At 38.1% G+C, this 22,776-nt stretch overlaps 1 protein-coding gene across 20 annotated transcripts in view; it reads right to left on the bottom strand.

Moving 5' to 3' along the window:
• The window catches only part of LOC121319840 (protein furry homolog-like), a 183,340-nt gene that overhangs the window by 69,789 nt on the left and 90,775 nt on the right, over positions 1 to 22,776 (bottom strand). For 15 of the 20 annotated variants that reach the window (XM_041257812.1, XM_041257831.1, XM_041257821.1 and 12 more), the window contains 11 exons: positions 22,017 to 22,216; positions 12,413 to 12,466; positions 8,267 to 8,406; positions 7,733 to 7,829; positions 6,621 to 6,700; positions 5,961 to 6,041; positions 5,599 to 5,767; positions 4,121 to 4,213; positions 3,714 to 3,812; positions 2,967 to 3,068; positions 1,659 to 1,703 (listed from right to left, as the gene is read on the bottom strand). In XM_041257812.1, coding sequence (XP_041113746.1) covers positions 1,659 to 1,703; positions 2,967 to 3,068; positions 3,714 to 3,812; positions 4,121 to 4,213; positions 5,599 to 5,767; positions 5,961 to 6,041; positions 6,621 to 6,700; positions 7,733 to 7,829; positions 8,267 to 8,406; positions 12,413 to 12,466; positions 22,017 to 22,136 — 1,080 coding nt within the window. In that variant the 5' untranslated portion in view covers positions 22,137 to 22,216. The remainder of the gene's footprint in view (positions 1 to 1,658; positions 1,704 to 2,966; positions 3,069 to 3,713; positions 3,813 to 4,120; positions 4,214 to 5,598; positions 5,768 to 5,960; positions 6,042 to 6,620; positions 6,701 to 7,732; positions 7,830 to 8,266; positions 8,407 to 12,412; positions 12,467 to 22,016; positions 22,217 to 22,776) is intronic. The other 5 variants (XM_041257872.1, XM_041257802.1, XM_041257785.1 and 2 more) reach the window with 1 other exon arrangement.

The raw sequence follows: 22,776 nt of genomic DNA on the forward strand, positions 1-22,776 counted from the left end.
TTTTATTTAACTATTGAAACTCAAAGTTAGTTCAGTGTGCACAGTAAATCCAATGTGGATGTTTGGTTAAATAAGGAGCTGTTTTTTACGCATTAAAAGGCTTTGTTAACAGTAGGTTTTTCAGTTTGTCCTACAGTACTTCTCTCTGTACTACTTTTACAGTGTTGGTAGACATCTCTGAGGTACTTGTATTATTTTCAGTGAAGTTTTAAATTGCACATTCTTAAAATGTTATTAAAAAGGTTGAAATTTACTTTAACCCTCCCAGTCCTGTACTCCCAATGACTAAGCAGCATCATGACTCTCTCTGGCGCAGCACAGGGATGCTGGGATCCTCAGTGATACAATTAACCTCTTTACAGTTAAGATGACCTGGTACAATAAATTGGCTTTCTATTAAAAGCAGTTGGTATTAGATTATCCCAAAGCGAACAAAAATCCCTATTTTTAAACCAGTTTGCTTTGTTGTTTACTTAATCTTTTGATTGCTTCGGGCTAGTGCTTCATCTGTCAATGGAAGTACTACTGATTTAAATATCACACTTTTTTTTTTTTTTTTTTTTTTTTTTTTTACACACAATATGGACTGCTGCTTGTGCTCCCTGAAACCCTGTCCACAAAGAATTCCTTACCACCATAACTACACTTTCATTACAAACCCCCATGGATAGAAAGCACATTCTAGGATCTGAGCTAGACTTATAGACATGAACCAGAATAGGACGTAAGCTGCTTTTACCTCAATGCTGTTTGAGCACTCAGGGATTCGCCTTTGCCCCCACATTATTCAGTGGATGACACTTTGCTTCTCATACTTCACTAGGGTACATTATGTTCACAAGGTATTAAACCCTATTTTCCATTGAAAGGTATATGAAAAATAAGGAATTTGTACAGGTACAGGGTAATTTTTCTAATCCTGTTTTAGAGCTCATGAAAGGAGCACTATTGACAGAATTTGAAAAGGTAAAGTCCACTATTCATACGCAGGAATGGCACCGAGCAGACATTATAAGCTTTCTGAACACTGATCTTGCCCATGGAGACTACTGTATGCACAGCACACTGATCTGGAGGAGAGAAATGAACTTTTCTAGCAGGCACTTAGAACTAGAACTGTAATTCAGGAAATGTAAAGGACACGTGTCACTAAACAGTCTTCACATTGAAATACTGAACTTGGATGCAGTCCATACTTGTTCATATCTTTTTATAATACAGCACTTTAATAATAACACAGTATTACACAACTTTAGTATACTGCTATAGTCAGAAACACATGAGTGTTAGTGCTCACTTAAGTATGTCAAGTTAATGGTTTTTCACATTGAGAAAAGCACATTTACTGTAGGTGAGCATTAATACTGACGTGTTGTTTCTGAAGAAGTAACCTTTTTTGTGGTAGCACACTTCAGGGTGTACATAAAAAAAACTAAACACAAAACACCACAACAAAAACACACACACACATACAAACATACATGCATACATATATACATCAACACTGTGCACATCTAAAAGTAGTACCACATTTAACTTCAGTTTTAAACACCAGTCAATGGCAGTACTTGTCAAGACAGATATGAGGTCTAAATATGGTTGCCATTATTCAAACCCAAGTAAGCACTCCCCTCAGCTCACAACACTGTAAAACTCACCTGCAGGGTTTCTATTTGTTTTCTTATACTGTTGTTAGATGGCATCTAGACAAAGCAACATAAGTCAGCAAAAAACAAACAAAAAACATAAAAAGCATGATAATGAGGTGCATTGCACATGCATATTAGATGTAAAAAAAATGCAACATAGTAAAATATAACAATTGGTTATTGGTAAAAACTGAAGAAAAAAATATCTGCTGAAAAGACAAAACAGCACATTACAGCATTGCTGACATAAAAAAAATGGCTTGGAAACGTTTTATATTTCAAACAACACAGTGGTCATGGTACTTTACACAAAGCTTGTCCAAGAAGACAACTGAAATGAAAAGTAGAGCAGACAGCAAGCAGGTAGTTAGTGCATGGTTAGTTGATAAAGCAGACATGCAGAGACTAATGGACTGAATTACTGTAAAAGGACAGAAGTAAATGTGTCTGGAAACACACTGAAGTAAGAACACCATCACCATGATTTTTTTTTGGCTTTATTATTATTGGCCTAGAACAGTGGTTCCGAAGTTTGGCCCTTCTAATAGTGCACAGTTTTTTAAAAGTACTATACCTTTAACCTGTCGCTGAAAAAACACATTTTTGTCGTCGTTGCAAACACATGTGGGGAGTGGTTAAAATGCAACTCCCACAATACATTTCGGTTTCTGCTTTGAGCTTAGCTCTGCTAGGCGTGAGCGCGAATCAGTTGGAAAAAAAAAAAAAAAATAGGCCACAATGACTGGAAAAAGGAGGACTGTCCGGGCAGTTCAGGATGAGCTCCGTAGGTTTCATGGGAGGTCGACGGGCACATTTTTTTTGCTGTTGTTTTTAACGAAGACTGGAAAGCCAGTTTGCCTGAAGTACCAGAAAACCGCCTCGGTTTTAAAAAGCAGCAATTTGGAGCGACATTATATACCCTTACATGGGGATCTTAATGGAAAATACCCGCCTTGCAGTAGTATTCGTGAAAGTAAAACCAAATAGCTCGTCAGCTCACTGAGAAGTCAGCAAAAAGCGATCGGTCAAGACATCAGACAACAGATAATTTCAGATGTTTCTGCAGCTCCTTGTTTTAGTCTTGCATTTTATGAAGAGTATTGACATATGTGATGTATCTCAAAACTCCTGGGTTTGTTACCAAAAAACGCAGGACTATTTTAGTTTTTATTTAAGGATCAAAGGGTTAAAAGTAAAGATTAAGGTTATAGTAATACTGAATAAATGGAGCAATCAACACAAATTTCATTCAAAGGTTAAACATGGTATTGAAGCACTGAAGCCATAAGATACGTAATGTGTTGAGGAGAGACTTACCTTTAAGTGTGACAAACAGTTTTGTAGAAATACGTGCCAGTTGTTCAGAAAGAACTGCTTCTGACTGACACACAGCAGGCATGTGACCAAGGGGTAAAGAGCCTAACAGAATATGACAAGAAAACATAATTGAATGCATACCTGGGGGATTTAATAATCTAAAACTTATAAAAATGCTCCATTATTAAATATGGACTTATTTAGTAAAGTTAATAACAGCAGCATAGAGTAGCAGTATTTAGATCTGACCCTGCATTCTGTAGGTCATTAACATAGACCCCTAGGTCTGCACCAGTTCTGAAGTTGGTTCTGTGGAGTTATGCTAAGACAACCAGATCTAGACGACAGTTCTAGTCTGTATTAAAACAGGGGAACTAATGCTGAAAAGTTCACTTGAATAAAATAACATAATTTTTAAAAGAACAAAAACAATGCAACTGATCTAGGAGACAACACTAGAGGGTGGAGAGTGCCTCTCAGCCAGTCAGCAGTAGTATTGGTCAGGAGGTCGTCTTTCAGATTGAAGGGGAATAAAACAAAGTCTAAAATAAAAGTATATCCTAAAAAATGCATGGCATCAGCTTTCTTCTATTGAGTGCTTCACACTTCAAAAACATAAGGGGACTTTTCTTCTACATAACATAGTAAGTTTCTCTCACTCCCACACTTTATTAAATATCTGTAGATTTCAAAGCACAATTTCTCATTAAAAACATTTTTCTATATTTTTGATCTAAATGAGATTACCAGGGAGTGCTTTTTTCGAGAGCTCAGCTCAAAGGTGGTCTGGTAGAGCATCTCCACAAAATTCTTTAAACATGGCACGTTAACCTCATTTTTGACAGCCTGGGGAGAAAACAAAGCTGAAACTGTGGTTCTCAGAAAACATCATCATGTGCATTGAACACATCACACAGAGCAAACCATCTACTCTATTTAGGATTTCTATCATGAGAAAAATCAACACATTCAGTTCAGATTTAATTACACTTGAACACAAATCATCTCATTACTCTAAATTTTGTTAACTATGACACTCAAAGGCTATAAATTACCGTAGAAGATTACCGTTGTTGTTTACAAACAGAATCTGAATTAATACAGAAACTAAAATTCCCCTCCCCCAAATTTCACTATAGAGTAAATGTACTTACAGCAGCTACAGGAATCAGTATTTCTACAAACAGACCAGCAAGTGCGTGTTTTATGTCTTTGTCTTTGACCTCTAGAAAATATTGGGCGCATTCCTGTATTGCGGGGAAAAGAAATTCTAATTACACGTTGGCATCAGCATATGGAAACCATGCACTACATATAAATACTGACTATTAGACAGTTTTGTGATGGTTACTGAAACATTTCATTAGTAAACTTCACCCAGTAAAGTTTCATTAAAGGTTGAGTTTAAATATAGATGGATTTATCATATCAGAAGTGTTCATATACCACCTATATGTGTATGAATTTAAAATTGAACACACTGTCATTCTGCAATGACTGATCCCTGATCCCCTGCTGATTATATGCTCTCTGCATGTTCCATGCATATAAAATAACAATAGAAGCTTTACTGACCAAGTTAATTTCAGTAAAATGACAGTGACTGAAGTTTATGAAGACAGCATAAAGCGCTAAGGAGCTTATGGTTTGAGACAGTGGATTCAAGCCTTAGCTATGTTACTAGTTAATCTAGACATTAATTAATATTATACAGAGTTTTGTGATGTAATTGTGTGAAGCTCTGGCCTGTTGCTTTCACAGAATGAAGAACCTTACGTATACACAATAGAGGTCTTCACGGGTCCAAATTAACCAACAATTATTTACCCGATCCAACCCGATTTAAAATTCTTGTTTTAGACACGGCCTGAAAAAACAGTGGAACAGCTTAGTTTATGCACTGACTAGATACAGTATTAAAGCAGTGTTTTTTTTCCAGTAAAACTGGAAATCTGGCTGAACTAGTGTTTAATCAATCATGACAGGAGGACTGTAAAATTAAATATATGTTTGTGTAAAAGACACAAAGATAAATACATTATCTGACGATCAAATGAACTGAAGTATGATCTCGTAAATGCATGATTCTATTACAAACTTAACACAAGAGCAAATGGAATTGAGATGTAAAATGTGTGTTTTGCAAAACTTGTTTTCCTTCTTTGCCCACAATAACAAATGATTCCCACGCCGCAGGCTTGCATTTTTCTGTGAATTTGTTTTTCTTAAGTTTTTCTTTCACATCCTTCATAAACAAATCCATTACTCCGACTTAAGAATGATCTAAACGAAACCCCTTCGATATTGGTCACATGTCTGCTGCTGTGCTCTGCACGTCATGTCATGTGCTACTGGGGAAAGCCAATCCACGCAACAGGAATTATAAAACAATGATTTTTAGTACCAAAGAGAGCCTCTTTAATAGTAATTGACAGTTTGTGTATTACTGAGTAAACAAAATGGTTACAAAACTTGGCTGTTTTAGAATTCTGGGCAGCTAGGAAAGACTAAGAGTCCCTGCTGCACCATTTTTTCACAAAAAAAAAAAAAAAAAAAAAAAAAGAAAAATGTGGAGATCTACATATACCTGAAAAGAAAACAACCCATTTGTAGAACTGATCAGCAGTCATACCTGCATAAACTGGAATGAAGCTTCGAAATCCTCCACAGGGTACATTTTGACCCGGAAGAATTTCATCCCCATTATCAGGCTGATGATGCTTTGCACAACATGGGGACTCTGTTCCTTCTGTCGAAGCTCCTTTAACTCTGTCATGAACTTCTTCCTGACAGCCTGAAACCTACACAAACACACAGGCCAACTCACATCATATAAAGTTCATCTCCGCAGCAACTTTGCAATAGTGTTTTGTACATGTAACTCTACTTCATAATAAAACAACATATATATTGCAAAATATGTTTACATATGTTTACTATTGAAGGGTATGTCCATTCTAGTAAATGGAAATAAATAAAAAAAAGTCTCTTTACTTTGATTGTGTGAGAACTCCAATCACTTCTGCATACAAATCTGCTATAATATGAACATTCCCAGTGTTGGGTCCTGAACACCTGTTGGATAGAGTAAATTAATATCATCATTGACTGAAGAGGAACATGGTTAGTTTTTTTCTTAATTCATTTTTAAATGTCACAGGCACAAACCAAAATGAAAGGCAATGTAAATCTATTTTAAGCCTAAAATCTACATCTTAGAGAAGGTTATTGAGCTGATACGAAGAAAATTTACATTATCTGTAATTCCAACAGATTAATATATATTAAAAAAAAAACAGACTGAACACCACCAATATTATTAGAATAAATCAGACCTAAAAACGGGAATGCTGGTGTCAGGACCAAACTTTACTTTAATGTTTCACTTACCACCAATAACAAATCAACAGGTGTCCAAGTGCCTACAACTAAACAATACCCTGCAAGCTCACCCGACTTAAACCCCACTCTTAATAGACAGACCATATTGTAACTCACAATCAGAGCATGGTTCAACAAATTTAATAGCCTACAATGAATTTACAAATACAAGAAAAAAGCAGTGTTCAGTAATGTCAAATGTGTATTGTCTGTTCAAATCTAGGGGGGGCTGGGTATTTTTCACTATGTCCCTGTGGTGTGCTTATGACTTACCCCTCCTTGTGTTTAAAGTGCTTAAAAGCCAAGTTCAGAACTTCATGTAGTAAAGCATCTGGCACTGGATGAAGAGGAATCTGGAGAACAAACACATCGAGTCAATGCTGCTATTCACATTCACAGCCATAACTACTGCAATGGATTTTTGAGCACACAGTGTTCATTGTAGCTTTGGCTGTCAGCAGTTAGCAGCCAATGGGTGTACACAACACAACATTACTCAGCCACCCAAGACACACAGACAACAATATACAGTCTTGCATTTCCAGTGGCTATAATTTAGAGCTATTATTTGTTTCAGCAATTCAAAGTTTACCAGCCGTTGTGCAGTAGTATCCTGTAACGGCGCAGATGTACTTCATTGACAAAAGGAAAATTAATTCTCAAAAGGAATGTTCATACTCAATAGACACTTAAGATTACATGATTCCACAGTGTGTTTTCTCAATCCTATTATTAAAGAATATACAGAACAAAAAACTACAGAGGTAGCAACCATTTTTGACAAATACTTTCTTTTAAACATTTCTATAAATTACAACACTTTTTCCATCAAAGTGAAGGAACTATACTTGCTCTCTGAGAAATAAAAAGATGCATCACAGTCCGAGAATGTGACGAGCAGCACGAGAGAGTTCTATAACCTGACTATGGTGGCAACAGGGCAAAACAACGCCTCCTTTGAGCTTAAGAGTCTCTTTCACTTGCTGTCTCAAATCACTGGCATGACAACCAGAAGCTTCAAATGTTTCTAAGCATGTCTTCACCTGCACAGCCCAACAGACATCTGTTTGGAATGCACAGATACAAAGCTTGCCAACGATAATATCTGGGAGTAATGCTGTTTATGAATTATCCAGTGAGGACATAAACTGGCCATCTGAGAACAGCTCATTTGGTATTATTCACTATGTTTAGCCAATACTTGGTATTCTGAAAGTTTAAATGAGTTTTAGTAGTAGAAATTCAAAACAGCAAGCAAAAATGAATGCACACACATTAGTATTACATTTATAAGCGAGTGATCATTTTGGCATTGCCCGGTCCATCTCTTGGCTAGATTACCATGACAGCATTGTGATAACAGCTTTTTAAAGTGAAATGTTTACCTGTTTTAAAACTTCAACTAAAACTAAACAAAACATGAAATCTATAGCCAAGTCTCGCCGCTCCAGCAGATAATCTTTGTCACGATGCTGCTCATCTCTGAAACAGAGAGGAAAAAACAAATCAAAAGTACAATAAAAGTTAAACACAATGCAAAACCAATCAGCATGTGTTTTAAACTACAATGAAATTCGAGCGCAAGTAAATTCATAATAAAAAGACTGAACCAGTGAGAAATGTCAGTTAAATGTTCAGGTACATAACTAACAATGCACCCCTGATCCACCCCAATCAGGTAACCCCATCAGAGGTTGAATTGTCAATGAGGCTCAGTATGATTATCCATTAATATCAGTGCTAACTGACGAGATGCTGGTATATATCTCAAATAATACATATCCTATTTACACTACCTAAATAATGTGCAATTAACATGAATGAGAGCTTTAAACATCATTTTACAAACACAACAGTGGCTTCATGATTGGAGCATTAAGGCGTCTAGGGTGTATATGGAAGAAAACAGATAAACATACACTTTTGATTTTGTGCTGGATCGAGGCCTGTACTCGTATGACTCATCCTCAGCTCCGTTCTGACGCTTGTACCAGTCAAACAAGGTGCGGAGTAAAGAAGGGAGACAGTGTTCTGCTATTGAGCTCATAGAGCTTATTAACTGGAAAACAGGAAATAATACAAACAGATGTTACAAAATAATTTCATTAAGGGATCTGAGCTTTTCAAACATAATTCAGGACTACTCAGGGATGAAAATAAGACCCATTGCAGGTTTCACTCCAAGCTTGATTAGCCAGCGTAGAGGTAACAAGCTCACAGTAAACACTCAGTAAGAAATCAAAAATCTAAATGTTAAGAGGTAGTAAATGGTAAATGGTATAAACTTTTTCTGTTTTCAAACTGCAATCTCTACCGGCCCCGGGCCGCCAGGCCGTGGTTAATGTCGAACCCTGCCCCATTTTTCTCCCAATTTGAAATAGCCAATTGTATTATTTAGAATCAGCTCACCGCTACCACCCTCGCGCTGACTCTGGAGCGGCAAAGACAACCACTTCCTGAGTCAGCGCGAGGGTGGTAGCTGTGAGCTGAGCCTAAATAATACAATACGCCGACCGTTTCTTTTCTCTCTGCATTCTCACCATGCAGCCTCCTCAGCGTTACAGCGTCAGAGGACAACGCAGCTTTGGGCAGCTTACAGGCAAGCCCGCAGGCGCCCCAGCCAGAATACAGGGGTCGCTGGTGCACAGTGAGCCAAGGACACCTTCGCCAACCTAAGCCCTCTCCACCCAGGCGACGCTCAGCCAATTGTCCACTACCCCTTGGGAAATCTCGTCCATGGTCGGCAGTGGAATAGCCTGGATTCGAACTGGCAATGTCCAAGCTATAGGGTGCACCATGCACTCCACGCGGAGCGCCTTTACCATACGTACTACATCCAGCCTTACTGGAACTGAATAATAAGCCTGTATTTTTGTTTTGGTGTACAGCGTTGTGTGGAATTGCACACCAAATTAGCAGTGTCTAAACACAAACATTTTATATGTCTCATTTTGAACGCATGAAATGTAAGGGAATCGACTTGCTCCAAGGCTGCCATTTTATTAACAGAAATTGGTCCAAACTCATACATCAACAAAACAAATCGGCTACATTGCTGGCTGTAATAACCCTATACCATGAAAACAGTTTGGGGTCACCTCAGGGCAAGGGTCAGGGTATGGGCAACTGAATATCAAGGCAATCCTCTCTGGGTAACCTTTTTTTTTTACTGAAGGACAAAAGTATGAAACTGAACAAGAATTCTTAGCACAATTTATCTGTGGATAAAAATAGGTCTCCAGAAGGGACGTGAAAAAAGTCAAGACGACAACTGTTTAAGATGAAAGCACAACCTCAGAATTTATGATTGAATGTTTAAAGCTGTGGATGAGTGTTACTGATGCTGCAGCCTGGCAGTGGGAACACAGGCCTTGGGGTCTAAAAACTGCAAAGTCAGTCATATATTAAAGATTCAACAGCATATTTGTTCTGACAAATCCTTAACCATTCAAACATGTTAAAAAATTGAAATGATGACTCAGGGAAACAGATTTTAAAAGGTGCTTTTTTAAATTTACTGACGCTGTATCTTTTTTTTTTTTTAAAAAACAGAGTATTTTCAGGAAAACTAATCAAGTGCTACATATTAAAAGTTGCCAGATTGCTGACTTTAAGTAAGGCAATTATTGACTGTACAGGAGTTGGACAAAATAGCAGAAGGCAGATCTGCTGAATCAACATTTGATCGTTGATCCTAGGGAAAGAAAAGGTCATTCTTTCATCAATAAATGTGTAGCGAAGGTAGGGAAAATTAATATTACTGTACAGCTGTGAATTACACAACTATATCAACGAGACAAAAATAACGCAAAAAGATTTAGAAGAGGCAGCCCTACCTTTCTTCTTGTAAATGACAGCGCATCACTGTTCCGTGCTCTCGAGCTGGCTCTTCTATGGAGTGTTTTGTGAGGCATGGTGGAGAGCTAATCTCCACTTTAGTCTCTTATACACAGCATAAGTAAATGGGTAAACAACACTTTTAGGCACATTTTTACATGTATTTGCATCATCAAATTGTCTACAAGTTGTACCGCCTTGCATACTCCACATCCATCCAAAAAACCTTAAAATAAAACTTTAAACATATAGGCTTGCAACATCCTTTGCATGGCATGCCAAAATTGCAACAGCATATGCAGTGAAAAAAAGATAAAACAAATTTAAGTGAAGCTTCAGGATCATTCAAAAACTGAATGCCGAACAACCTTACAAGCAGCTGCACTACATCAGTAGACAACCTGATTAGGTATTGACATGTTTCAATAAGATGTTTCTCTTTGCAACATCAAATGTGAAAAATGAACTGTGCAACTAAACATGTGTTTAAGAAATAAGTTAACACAAACATTTCTCATACTGTCCAAGAACAAAGACCCTTGGATGTTTCATTAAGAAATTTGGAGTTTCATGTGGTGTCTTTCAGGCTAACTTAATTTGCTTACACAGTTGTCTGTCAACAGCTTGAGCGCCAGAACTGTGCAATCCAGGCATGATGAACTCTGAACTAACCCACCAGGATAAACTTATATAAAGCACTTGCTGAAATTACAGAATTATTTTTTTATCTGAACATGACAATATATTCTGTAACAGTCTCTACAATGTTGAATGTTTCAGCATATGTAACAAAAACCACAACAAAGGATAAACCAAAACGTGCCACAGATCAAATGTTTGTGTCCCATTCCAAATTCAGCAATTCAGAAATTAATTAATCAATATAAAAACACTGGCATTACAAAATTACTCAGTTTTATACGCAGCATGCAGTACTTGTTCTACCTGTGCTTTGCATTTTTAAAAGGGTCAACTGCTTGCCATCAGTATGCAGCTCTACTCCTGCGCCTTAATATAGAACACACCCAAGAGCACAAGGGTGAATTGTGATGCAAGAAGGGATTACAAGGATCCATTTCAACTACCTCGTGCCAGCTCATCTGTGCATTCTGTGCACGTCACTGTCTTTTGTTAATGAAACATTGCATGATGCAGGCTCATTATAACTGCATGAGGTAGAGTCTGAATGGATGAATTGCAAAACACTCACTGAACTGACAACACCTTTTACTTTTTAAATCACACCATTTTTTTTTATTTTATAAAGATGTTCTTTTTCTTATACTTATCAACTTCAGAACATTTAAATCTTAGCTCAGTATAACAAACCATTTGTACAGTAAAAACCTGTAATGTATGCCCTGGTCACATGTCCTCTACTCAATACATTCATTAGCACTGTGTTATTCAACATTCCAGGTGCATTTATTAGAGAACACTATAATAGAAATGTAAAAGAAGAACCTATGTAAATGTTAATTCCTTTTACTGGACCAACATAGAAGTTTTCAAGATCATTCCTTCATCTGGTAAAAAGGGTTTAGAAGAAATAGATGGTAGATGGTCCAATTTTAGCTGATTAATCAACCTATACGGCCTTGAAATCTTGTATCCAGTTAACATACAAAAAAGAACAGAAGAGCCCCAGCTTTGGCTGCATAGCGTTGAGTGTTCATGAGTGGAGAACAGGAGTAGAGAGGAGGTAAAAGTAAATACCTGTAAGTGAACAGTTGCTACCCGCGCTGGTTTACACCAGCATGACACTTAATTTAGGGTTCTGTTTGCTTGTTCTGGCCAACGTGCCGATTTGTTTTGGAAAGTGTTTTGCTTTGTTAAAGCTCTTTATTTTGTTTAATAAAAAGCTGAGCGCCATTGCGTCTCAGTTTCGCTCTGAAATTGCCTGTGTTGTTGCATTAATTTCCTGGCCTGACGTCACCCCTACAGCCAGCCTATTCACAATATAAAAATGTGACAAACTATTTAGCATGTTCTTATTTACATTTCAGCCTGAAAAAGCATACACTTAGTTAATAAAACACAGGAACGGAAGACCTATACTTGGTTGGCTCTCAGATACTGGAGTAAAAGCAAGGAATGCTGCTGCAAAGTCAGATCTGGGTTCCGATAGCATTAGAAACATAAACACTACAGTTAGTGCTAGTTGAAAAGGGTAAACTACGCTACTCCAGAGGATTGATCGGTTATATAATAAATCCACTCTCTCCTACCTGATCAAACTGTGTGTCTTCACCTCTTTGTAGGGATCTGGACAATGGCTTCTCCTAAAATTGTAATTTAAAAAAAAATATGTTACTCAAATTTTGTTGACAACTACTGTACAAAATCAATTTTAAGAGTTCAAAAAATCAATTTGATTAAGCATATTAGGTATATAACATGTTTATTTGCATATCTCATCAGCAGCTATTCAATGGTCATAGTAAAATTGTACATTCCATTTACACACAAGGTGGGGGGGGTAAGATTTAAAAAATGTACAAATTGGGAGATGTGCTGCAGATCGATCGAACGTTCTAAACATCACATTATTCTATCATCTATCATAAAACTACCTACAGTGCATTTGCCTCCGATTAAAAAATTCACACTAAAGTGATATATTTCTTTCTAATCTTTTTTTCAAAACAGTACTCTGTATTTCAGTTTAAACTACAGCACCTCGTTTGTAAAGTACTTTTGGCATCTGACAAAAGGTGAAGGGTTATTGGGGAAGGATACATTTTTTTTGTTTGAAAGGACTCTGTATGACATCCTCTTCAGCCAATCAGATTAAACTAACTCTCCCTATACCGGCATACTGTAGATTACATTACACAAAACATTTTGGCTACGGAACAATCAGACCAGCAAAATGTCACCACTGCTGTAATGACACAAATTGCCATGAATTCACAGAAACAGCAAGCTACAAAAGACAGAATGTATTGTCAAAAAACACAAGTAACAGTAAAATCCCCATGATCTACAACTACCGTTCATACAGAATCGTTCAAGCATCTACTTAATCCCCAGATTCTGAAAGACATATTCTCTGAAGTGAGATATCCTCTGTATCCAAGACATGGATTTCAAAGCCTTGGTGGTTATGACCCTTTTTTGTTTTATACATTGGGTCTATCTATTTGTTTAACAATACATCATGTTCAGTTCTCAGGTAAATTAATATTGGGAATCAGTTACTTTACACTTATTACTTCATATTTAGAATTATTCTGGGTTTAAAAGGCATGTCATATGCAGGCAGGCTAAAAGAATTGAATCTATTTAGTCTTGAACAAAGAAGACTACGTGGCGACCTGATTCAAACATTCAAAATTCTAAAAGGTATTGACAATGTCGACCCAAGGGACTTTTTCGACCTGAAAACAAGGACCAGGGGTCACAAATGGAGATTAGACAAAGGGGCATTCAGAACAGAAAATAGGAGACACTCTTTTACACAGAGAATTGTGAGGGTCTGGAACCAACTCCCCAGTAATGTTGTTGAAGCTGACACCCTGGGATCCTTCAAGAAGCTGCTTGATGAGATTCTCGGATCAATAAGCTACTTACCACCAAACCGTCAAGATAGGCCAAATGGCCTCTTGTTTGTAAACTTTCTTATGTTCTATATATGGGCACAGCAATGTAAGGTACTCTTTCCAGTCAACTTTTCTACAAATGGAGATGAGCTTGGTATTACATTTTATATTATTATTTGTCAAGAACTGTGTTGGATGCAATAAGAGGGAGGACATCTTGAGTGGGAATACAAGCTTATTCTTAAAATATATATATTTTTTTTTAAATGTATGTACATGAAGAGGAAGGGTTGTTTTATTTATTTTCAATCATCTGCCTTTTCATTTAGCATTCCCAGGTCAACAAGTACTGTACAGTACATCCTTCCATACCAGTCTGCCTTTGTTTTTCAGTTTTCTCCAGTGTACCGTAGATTCAATTAGTAAGGTATTCTATCGAATATTCTCTCATCCTTCTTAGTGCTTAAGCCACTACCATGACATCTTATCCAAATTATTTTCCATTCATAGGACGTAATCAACTTATATTTTGGAAAAACAGTATTCAAAATTCTTATCTAAAAATGTGTGACAAAACCACTGAGGCAAAACCACCCCCACCAGAGACACAATTTTCTACTTGATTCAACCTCCGCCCTATACAGAGTTCCAGTAAATCCCTTTGCTGGTCTGGGGATAGAATTGATTTGCACAGTGTGGAGGTACAGTGAGTGGTTCCTTTTGTGTAGTGTGAAAGCTTGGGAAGCTAACGCACAGCCTTCCATGCCAATCACACAGCTCCCTGCTGATCAAGAGCAGACATTGGTAATGCCAAACTTGCTTCTCACTGCAGGTGATGTTGTGTGCTGAAATGATGATTGACGTTGTCAGAAACCCTAACAAGAAAAGTCAATGGTGGCAAAAGTGTCTTCCATATTCAATATGCCAAATCTGTTTTAATCCATATTAAGAGAGGGTTACCATTAGTAATGTAGAGGGTATAAATTAACTTTTTTTCAACTAACAAATGTGAATCATTTTATGTATATTTAACATGGGTATTAGTACACTATTTTTAATAGCTATCAACTCTCCTTTTGAAGACTGTGGTACTTTCCATAACCCTTACAAACTGACTATGTACTGTACTACAATAAGACATAATTAAAACACAAACAGTAATTTGAAGCGAAAAAAACACACAGCAGTAAGCAGACTGAACTGATCATTAGACAATCAATCTCTAGTTATGAATGCATCTCCCTGCCCACTGTCAATGCAGAATCAAAACTCAACACACATTGGTAGCAAGTTGTGAAGTTGCATGCCCTCCCCCAGAAATATATAAATAAGCTACTAAATGGAGAAATGAAACAATGGACCACAGGATAGTGTAGGTTATTCAACATATAACTTAAATTAAAATATACTGTAGCGAATTGCTAATTGGAAAAGTGTCCACATGAAGGAGAATATCTCTGTAGCATCAAACGTTACCCTTTATTTTACAGAAATACGCCTGTCAGCCGGTGTTCTGAGTAGCTCCGACTCTGCTCCTTACACTATATATAAACATATTTACAGAAGTGTGGACTGTAAAACAAACCCACAATGCTGAAAACACTACTCTATTCAGAAGACCCAAAGACAGGAATCTCAGCATGGAGCTGGCCAAAAACACTGCCTGTGGATGCAGTCCACACATGTGTATCCCTTACTCATACTCCTGCTGAAAGCCCCTTCCAACTGCCCCCTCACTCACCACGCCCCCTGCTTCTACCACACCTGTACGGCATAGTTAACGGCATGGAATGCAAATCGTGGGTGTCAAAGTATGCTTCTGATCTCAATGAGAATTGAATAATACAAAAAAAAAAAAAAGTCCTTATACATGAGTGTGGAATTACCAGGTGAGTGGCATGAAAAGGAAAGGGAGCTTTTGGAAAATGCAACTACAGGAATATTATACGGATTGAGCCCTTGGACACTGTGGACCTTTGCCAGTGTTGCCGAGGATAGGGCACGTAGCTAAACGCATGCAATGGAAACATTCTGTGCATTGCAAGCCTGTTACTAAACTTAAACATTTTCATTCAAATTTGGCCTTTGGAGCAATTCAAATAATTTTGTGCTTAAGCATATGAAATTTGCGCACATGCATACATTTGTATCTAATGTTTCTCATTATCACAGCCATTAGCATGGCTAATAGCTAAATATTTAAAGGGCCATCACAGATTCTAAGGAATTCAAACAGATGTATCTGTGCTGTGCTGTTTGCTGGGAAGTGAGTTCATGATTTCTCTACTTCTGTCTCCATAATGTTGACAGGTGTCACACAAATATGGGTACATGTTACCTATTGTATTTCATTTACATTTTTTGACTTGCTTGTTTTCTGTTACAGTACCATCTGTTTGGTTTTTTTTTTTTTTTTTTTTTTCTCTTTCTCAGTATCAGCGATGACCCTGCTTATCAAACTGCTATTGCTCAGTGTCTGATCTGATTTTTGTAATGTATTTTTTGTAAGAACTGTAAGTCGCCCTGGATAAGGGCTTCTGTTATAAGAAAATACACACATACATTAACAACAACAACAGCTATTAATAATCCAGCTGGGATCACCTGTTTATATATACACACACACACACACATACACACAGTGCCTTGCAAAAGTATTCAGACCCCTGACCAATTCTCTCATATTACTGAATTACAAATGGTACACTGAAATTTCTTTGTGTTTGATATTGTATTTTAAAACACTGAAACTTATGTTGGGAAATATTTTTAAGAAAAATAAAAAACTGAAATATCTTGCTTGCATAAGTATTCAACCCCCACACATTAATATTTGGTAGAGCCACCTTTCGCTGCAATAACAGCTTAAGGTCTTTTGGGGTAAGTATGTACAAGCTTTGCACACAGTGTCGGAGTGATTTTGGCCCATTCTTCTTGGAAGATTTGCTCCAGGTTGTTCAGGTTGGTTGGACGACGCTTGTGGACTGCAATTTTCTAATAGTGCCACAGATTCTCAGTGGGATTGAGATCAGGACTTTGACTGGGCCACTGTAGGACATTCACCTTTTTGTTCTTGAGCCATTCCGGTGTTGCTTTGGCCTTGTGCTTGGGATCATTGTCCTGCTGAAAGGTGAATTTCCTCCCAAGCTTCAGTTTTTTAGCAGACTGAAGCAGATTCTCTTGCAGTATTTTCCTGTATTTTGCTCCGTCCATTCTTCCTTACATTGTAACAAGATGCCCAGTCCCTGCTGATGAGAAGCATCCCCACAGAATGATGCTGCCACCACCATACTTCACTGTAGGGATGGTGTGTCTTGAGGCATGGGCAGTGTTAGGTTTGCGCCACACATAGCGCTTTGAGTTTTGGCCAAAAAGCTCTATCTTGGTCTCATCTGACCACAAAACCTTTTCCCACATCGCAGCTGGGTCACTCTCATGCTTTCTGGCAAACTCCAGACGTGCTTTCAGATGGTACTTTTTGAGTAACGGCTTCTTTCTTGCCATCCTCCCATACAGGCCAGTGTTATGCAGAGCTCTTGATATGGTTGACTGGTGCACCATTACTCCACTCCCAGTCACTGAACTCTGTAGCTCCTTCAAAGTGATTGTTGGCCTCTCTGTGGCTTCTCTCACAAGTCTCCTTCTTGTTTGAGCGCTGAGTTTTGAGGGATGGCCTTTTCTTGGCAGTGCCTGGTGGGGTGATGCAGCTTCCACTTCCTGATTATTGATCCAACTGTGCTCACTGGGATATCATTTTGTACCCTTTCCCTAATCTATGCATTTGTATTACTTTCTCTCTAACTTCTGTAGAATGCTGTTTGGTCTTCATTTTCCTTCAGATTCACAGCCTTACCAATCATCCTTCAACAGTGGGGCTTTTATCCAGAAAATGTGACAGCAACTTTAATGGTTCACAGGTGGAGGCCAACGGTAAGGTAACTGTGTCCTCGTTAGGGCAATTTCTTTCATCGGTGCAAACTGGGAGCTTCCACAGCACAGGGGTTGAATACTTATGCAAGCAAGATATTTTAGTTTTTTTATTTTTCTTAAAAATATTTCCCAACATAAAACCAATGTCACCTTACAATAAATAACTGATTCTGAGTTTCAGCGTTTTAAAATAAAATATCAAACAGAATGAAATTTCAATGTACCATTTGTAATTCGGTTATATGAGAGAATTGGTCAGGGGTCTGAATATTTTTGCAAGGCACTGTATATAATAGATGGGCTTCAGTGAGTTACAGGAAAATAATTCCATCTCTGGTTTCTGTGACGCCATAAATTACGAGACCAAAGGTCGAATGATTTATAAAGTAGAAACCCGCGATGGAATTGTTTTCCTGTAACTCACTGAAGCCCATCTATTATTAATTATAATACATGGATAAGCTTGTGATGCGAATATTAAAGATGAGGTTCAGCAGTAGTGTTTCAGTGCTCTACAGACATTCTATGTCGTTATGTTAGTGCTTCAGCTTTATTTGGATGATTGCCTTTACTTTGTTTTAATTTCCTGTTCCTCGCCAGTTTCTGATACGAATGTACCAGCAGTACACAATTTTCTTTTTTAAGGTATTCTCATTCTGTTGATCATTAATGAACATTTCTGTACTGTGGGTGTCTTTGAATTGAAAGTGATGGTCTCGAAGAGTCGAATGGGTCAAAGTTCAAGTATATTTTCCTCTAGATGAATTATCACTTTTTGACATCACTACTGTGATATTATGCCTTTTTTCAAATGGCTCAGGTTGCAAATATAGCCTTCATCCATACATTAACTTTACATTCAAAATGCTGACAAAATGTATCAATAAAGTAATCAGCAGCCTAGCCTACTACTGTATAAGCAGTTTCTTTGATACTGAAATCTATGTGAACGCAAGGTAAGGAGGTGCAAACTGTTACTTGATCGATCTAGGGCTGACATACTGCTGTATGTATCTATTAAAGTAAAGCTTTCCTGCGTTATACAGGTAGTTGTTTATTATCTGCCGGCTCGGTCTATCTTACATACTGACTGGATGTACTATGATACCGTGTTGTACTTTTGATTCTGTTTTCAGCACCAAGAAAGTGTGCTTCGGAAAGTGATTGGTTTTCATTCGGTCAGAAAGAACTATCACGATTGCAGCTTCCCTGTTTATTTTTTAAACATGTATTAAAACTAGTAATGCTGCTATCACAATCATTTTTTTGAAAATAATCATTATATTGTAAATAGCACAGGGGAAAGCAGCAGAAGGGCCTGTGTGTGGATTGCCTCGCTCTGTGTGATGCGTCTTCCTGTGTTAACCAAAATCGCTACATTGGTGTCAGAAGTGGAGGCAGGTACCCCAGGACGCACTCGTCGGACTGTAGCCTGGTGAGCAAGTCCGGGGCGGACTTGAGGCTGGCAAGGGAGAGTGTAGCGTGCACAGGGGAAGGCAGCAGCAGGGCTGGTAGGCGACGTAATCACATAGAGAGACATAAGCCCGATATACGCTCCTTGCAAGGGAGCCGGCTCTTTTGTACAGCAGTATCAGCGCTGTGCTTTAGTGCGAGAGGTCCCGGGTTTGCGCCCACCCTTCGCCTGTGTATGGATTGCCTCGCCCTGTGTGATGCACCTGCCCATGTTAATCGAAATCGCTACAATATAGATGAGGACGGAACCTTGTATGACTGGTGGGTGTTTTCCATTGTTGTAGTACCTCGGAAAGCGCCTGCATTGCACTTCAGTGATTGGGTTGCTTTTTAAAAGCATTATTTTGTGCCTTGCAAAACTGGTTTTGTGCTTGACGCATACTTTCAAACATGGCAGGATCTCACAAATTGCGCTGTATATATTATATTTGTGCACAGCACAAAACGGATTGGGGCACGCAAAAAGTTTAGAATATGATGCATTTTGCCCATTCGTGCAAAGCGGCTATTTGTGATGCGCATCACGCTTTCGAATATCTGGGCCCAGGTCTTAAAAACCAAAAAAAAAAAAAGCATCTTACAGTACGTTACCTATAAATGCTAACCAAACCTTTTAGATTGCTGATAAAGGTATCAAGCAACTAAAACTTCTGAACAATAAGGAAACATTTTAAAATGTGAATCGGGCTTCTGCAAATGTTAGCTGCCGCTGTTCTCTCTGCATAATTAACAGCATTTTAACTAATTTGGTTTTTAAACCATGAAGGTCAGTGAAACCAGCCCTAATACCATCAGCCAAGCAGCAAAACTAATTATAATCTTCAAATCAGGTAACTGACTTCCATGTGCAATGTCCCCCAGTGACCTCAATCTGCATTTCCCAGCTGCCATGGCGAGGCATTTCAGAGAAACACAGCCTGAGAAATATAATCGGAAAAAGCAGACTGAGTCATAGCACATTTTCATCAAAGTGTGATAATCAGAACACATCTCTGCAAATATACATCAGACCATATAGGTTTTTACCCTCCTATAGAAAGCCTTTTTTCATTGACATGAACAGTAGTTCACAATAGTGATGATGACAAGCAGCAGTTGCATTTTGCCTTGTGTTTTTGCATTCGCACATACTGGACACCTACAGTAAGATGGATTTGACACATTTTGATAATTTTTGATCATCTTATTTTATAAACTGCCTCATACAACACAGCACCCAGTAGACAATGAAATAGCCCTTCTTTAAACTTTTCAATGACTGACTGCTCCTCCCTGCATTTCCTTTCTTGCAAAGTCGCAAGCCAGGCTAAGTTTATTGCAAATCTCAATTACTTGAATTATAAAACTCCTCAATAGTCCTTAGAAACAGGGCTTTGTTATAGTTTACTGAGCTTTAATACATCATCCAGAACATGTCACTTCAACCTAAATAATGAAGCCCTTATACCGCAAGACTAGAGGTGGTTCTTTGATCAGAAGGCCAGAGAACCAATGAAAATGCAGTTTGGCCAGCATTCTGGGAACACATATAAGCCCTACTGGGAAAAAATAACACAAACACAGTTCCACTACATACACCCTCCATTTCCTTCAGCAAAAGTGCAAACCACTTTCACTCTCTTTAGTTCTCTTCAGATCTCTCCAGTCTATCTAACAGTAAGTTTATTTCCATTGGCTCACAATGTTATTTCTAATTTTGGCAACTCTGTGCTGCTATCAAACAGACTTTGTTCTTCATTCTGTCCACATTGACTGAACTGCATACTTGAAACAGGAAACCCTGCCCTCTTGTTGATTAATGCAGGGCTTGGATAGGCAGAGACACGTAGAGGTTATTAATATATGCATCAAAAGCTTTTAAAAGAGTGTGGTTCTGTCGTTTTTTTTTTTTTTTTCCCCACTTGTGCTTCTGGTATCACTTCAGTTTTCCCAGTTGCATGGTGATTGACTTGGCTCTCTCAATTTACCATATTTAAGGTGATTCTTACAAGAGAGATAGCAGTATGGCTCCTCACCAAAACAGCCCTGGAACACAACTGCACTACTTAAACAGAACCACTTTACTGCAGTTAGTTATCTCATTTAACACTTGACACAGTGTGTCGGAATTATCTACAGTCCCTTGATGTTCAGGGTAGCAAACAGAGCAGTCTACAGTATTCTTAATTTTGCAGAATGAACATAGTGCTGGAAATGCAGAGGTTCAGTGACAAGAACTCAGGAAGTTCTGGGCTTCAAATGTCTACATTTAAAACAGCTCAGACCCCTTCTTTACTAATTCTCTTTTTTACTAAATGTAATAACTGTCTCCTCTGAAATCTATGCAAAAGAATATCCTAATCAAGCAGTTGCTCAGTAATATTCCAGTGTTAGAATCAGATTCATTTACTAGCACTTTATTTAATTTTTCCACCCCAAAAATGTAAAGTTGTACTTTTGAGGTAAAATTAATAGAATTTCTGCATGATTTGACCTGTTACAATACTTCAAAGTTAACTTTTGCCAAATATTTAATTTTAGTACAGGTTCAATATGCTTTTTAAACATTCGCTGATTTGCAGTTCTGTAAACGGTGTTCACTGTCGTCTGTGGGATTAAATCAGAACCAATTCCGAAATCAACATCAATTAATGAAGTTAATTACTGCAGATTTGCCAAGTAAGATTGGCTAGACAAAGATATTGGGTTAGTTTTCATTTTAGGACTTGACTTACCAGGTCAGGGTGAAGAAATGAGCGCAAAACTGATACAAAAAGTATCCCAAATTGATCAGAAACTTGGAGAACAATCTAATAAACCAGGGCTGTGCTTTGAGAAAAACAAAGGCTGCAGGGCTTTTTATTTCAAAAGTAGGTTTTATAGCATGCTGTACCAGTGTGGCACTCACCAGTGGCTCTGCCATCACCACTTCAATCTTCTTTTCTGCCAGGATGGCAAACTCTGCAAATAGACTCTTGATGACATACTCCCCAGGCTTGAGCTCCGGGTCGATGGTGATGTTCGACATGATGGCACTCCTCTTCTCCCAGGTGGAATTGTAACTGGGAGAAACTTGACGTCTACTCACGCTGGATACTGGTGCAGAGGCTAAAACACAAGGCAGAAAACAGTTAACTCAGAGGGCATGGACCGAAACGCAAACAAAGTCATTTACAGTAGTACAGATTAGACCACATTTTCCATCCCTTAAAGTGAATTCCCATATTGCAGATTAAAATAAAAAACCCTTGTGCCAGTGTGGCGGGGTGCCTCACCAATGTGTGTATTTCATATTTATATCTTGTATGCGGCATGTTAATGTTGGCGTATATGTATTAGTGCACAGGTTATAATGTGGGGTTATGTAGTACAAGGGTTATAAAATGCACTGTATTTAGACATGAGGATGGAACAATCACTTCACGTGCACATTAAAAGAGGTATTTGTATGGAAGCACGTTAAGTGCACAAAAGTAATTCACGTGAAGATATACCAAAATTCCAATTGAATGATTGATTAGCAATCCATTCTTGGTACAGCTACATAAAAGGGTGAAAGTTGGGGGTTTGTGAGTGGAGAATGGGAGAGACAGAGCAGAGAATTTATAAAGTAAAATGAACAACTGCTACACGTGCTGGCTTTCAGACTTGTTTGTATGTTCATCTAG

Source organism: Polyodon spathula, chromosome 1 (assembly GCF_017654505.1).
Source record: "Polyodon spathula isolate WHYD16114869_AA chromosome 1, ASM1765450v1, whole genome shotgun sequence".
NCBI lineage: Eukaryota > Metazoa > Chordata > Actinopteri > Acipenseriformes > Polyodontidae > Polyodon > Polyodon spathula.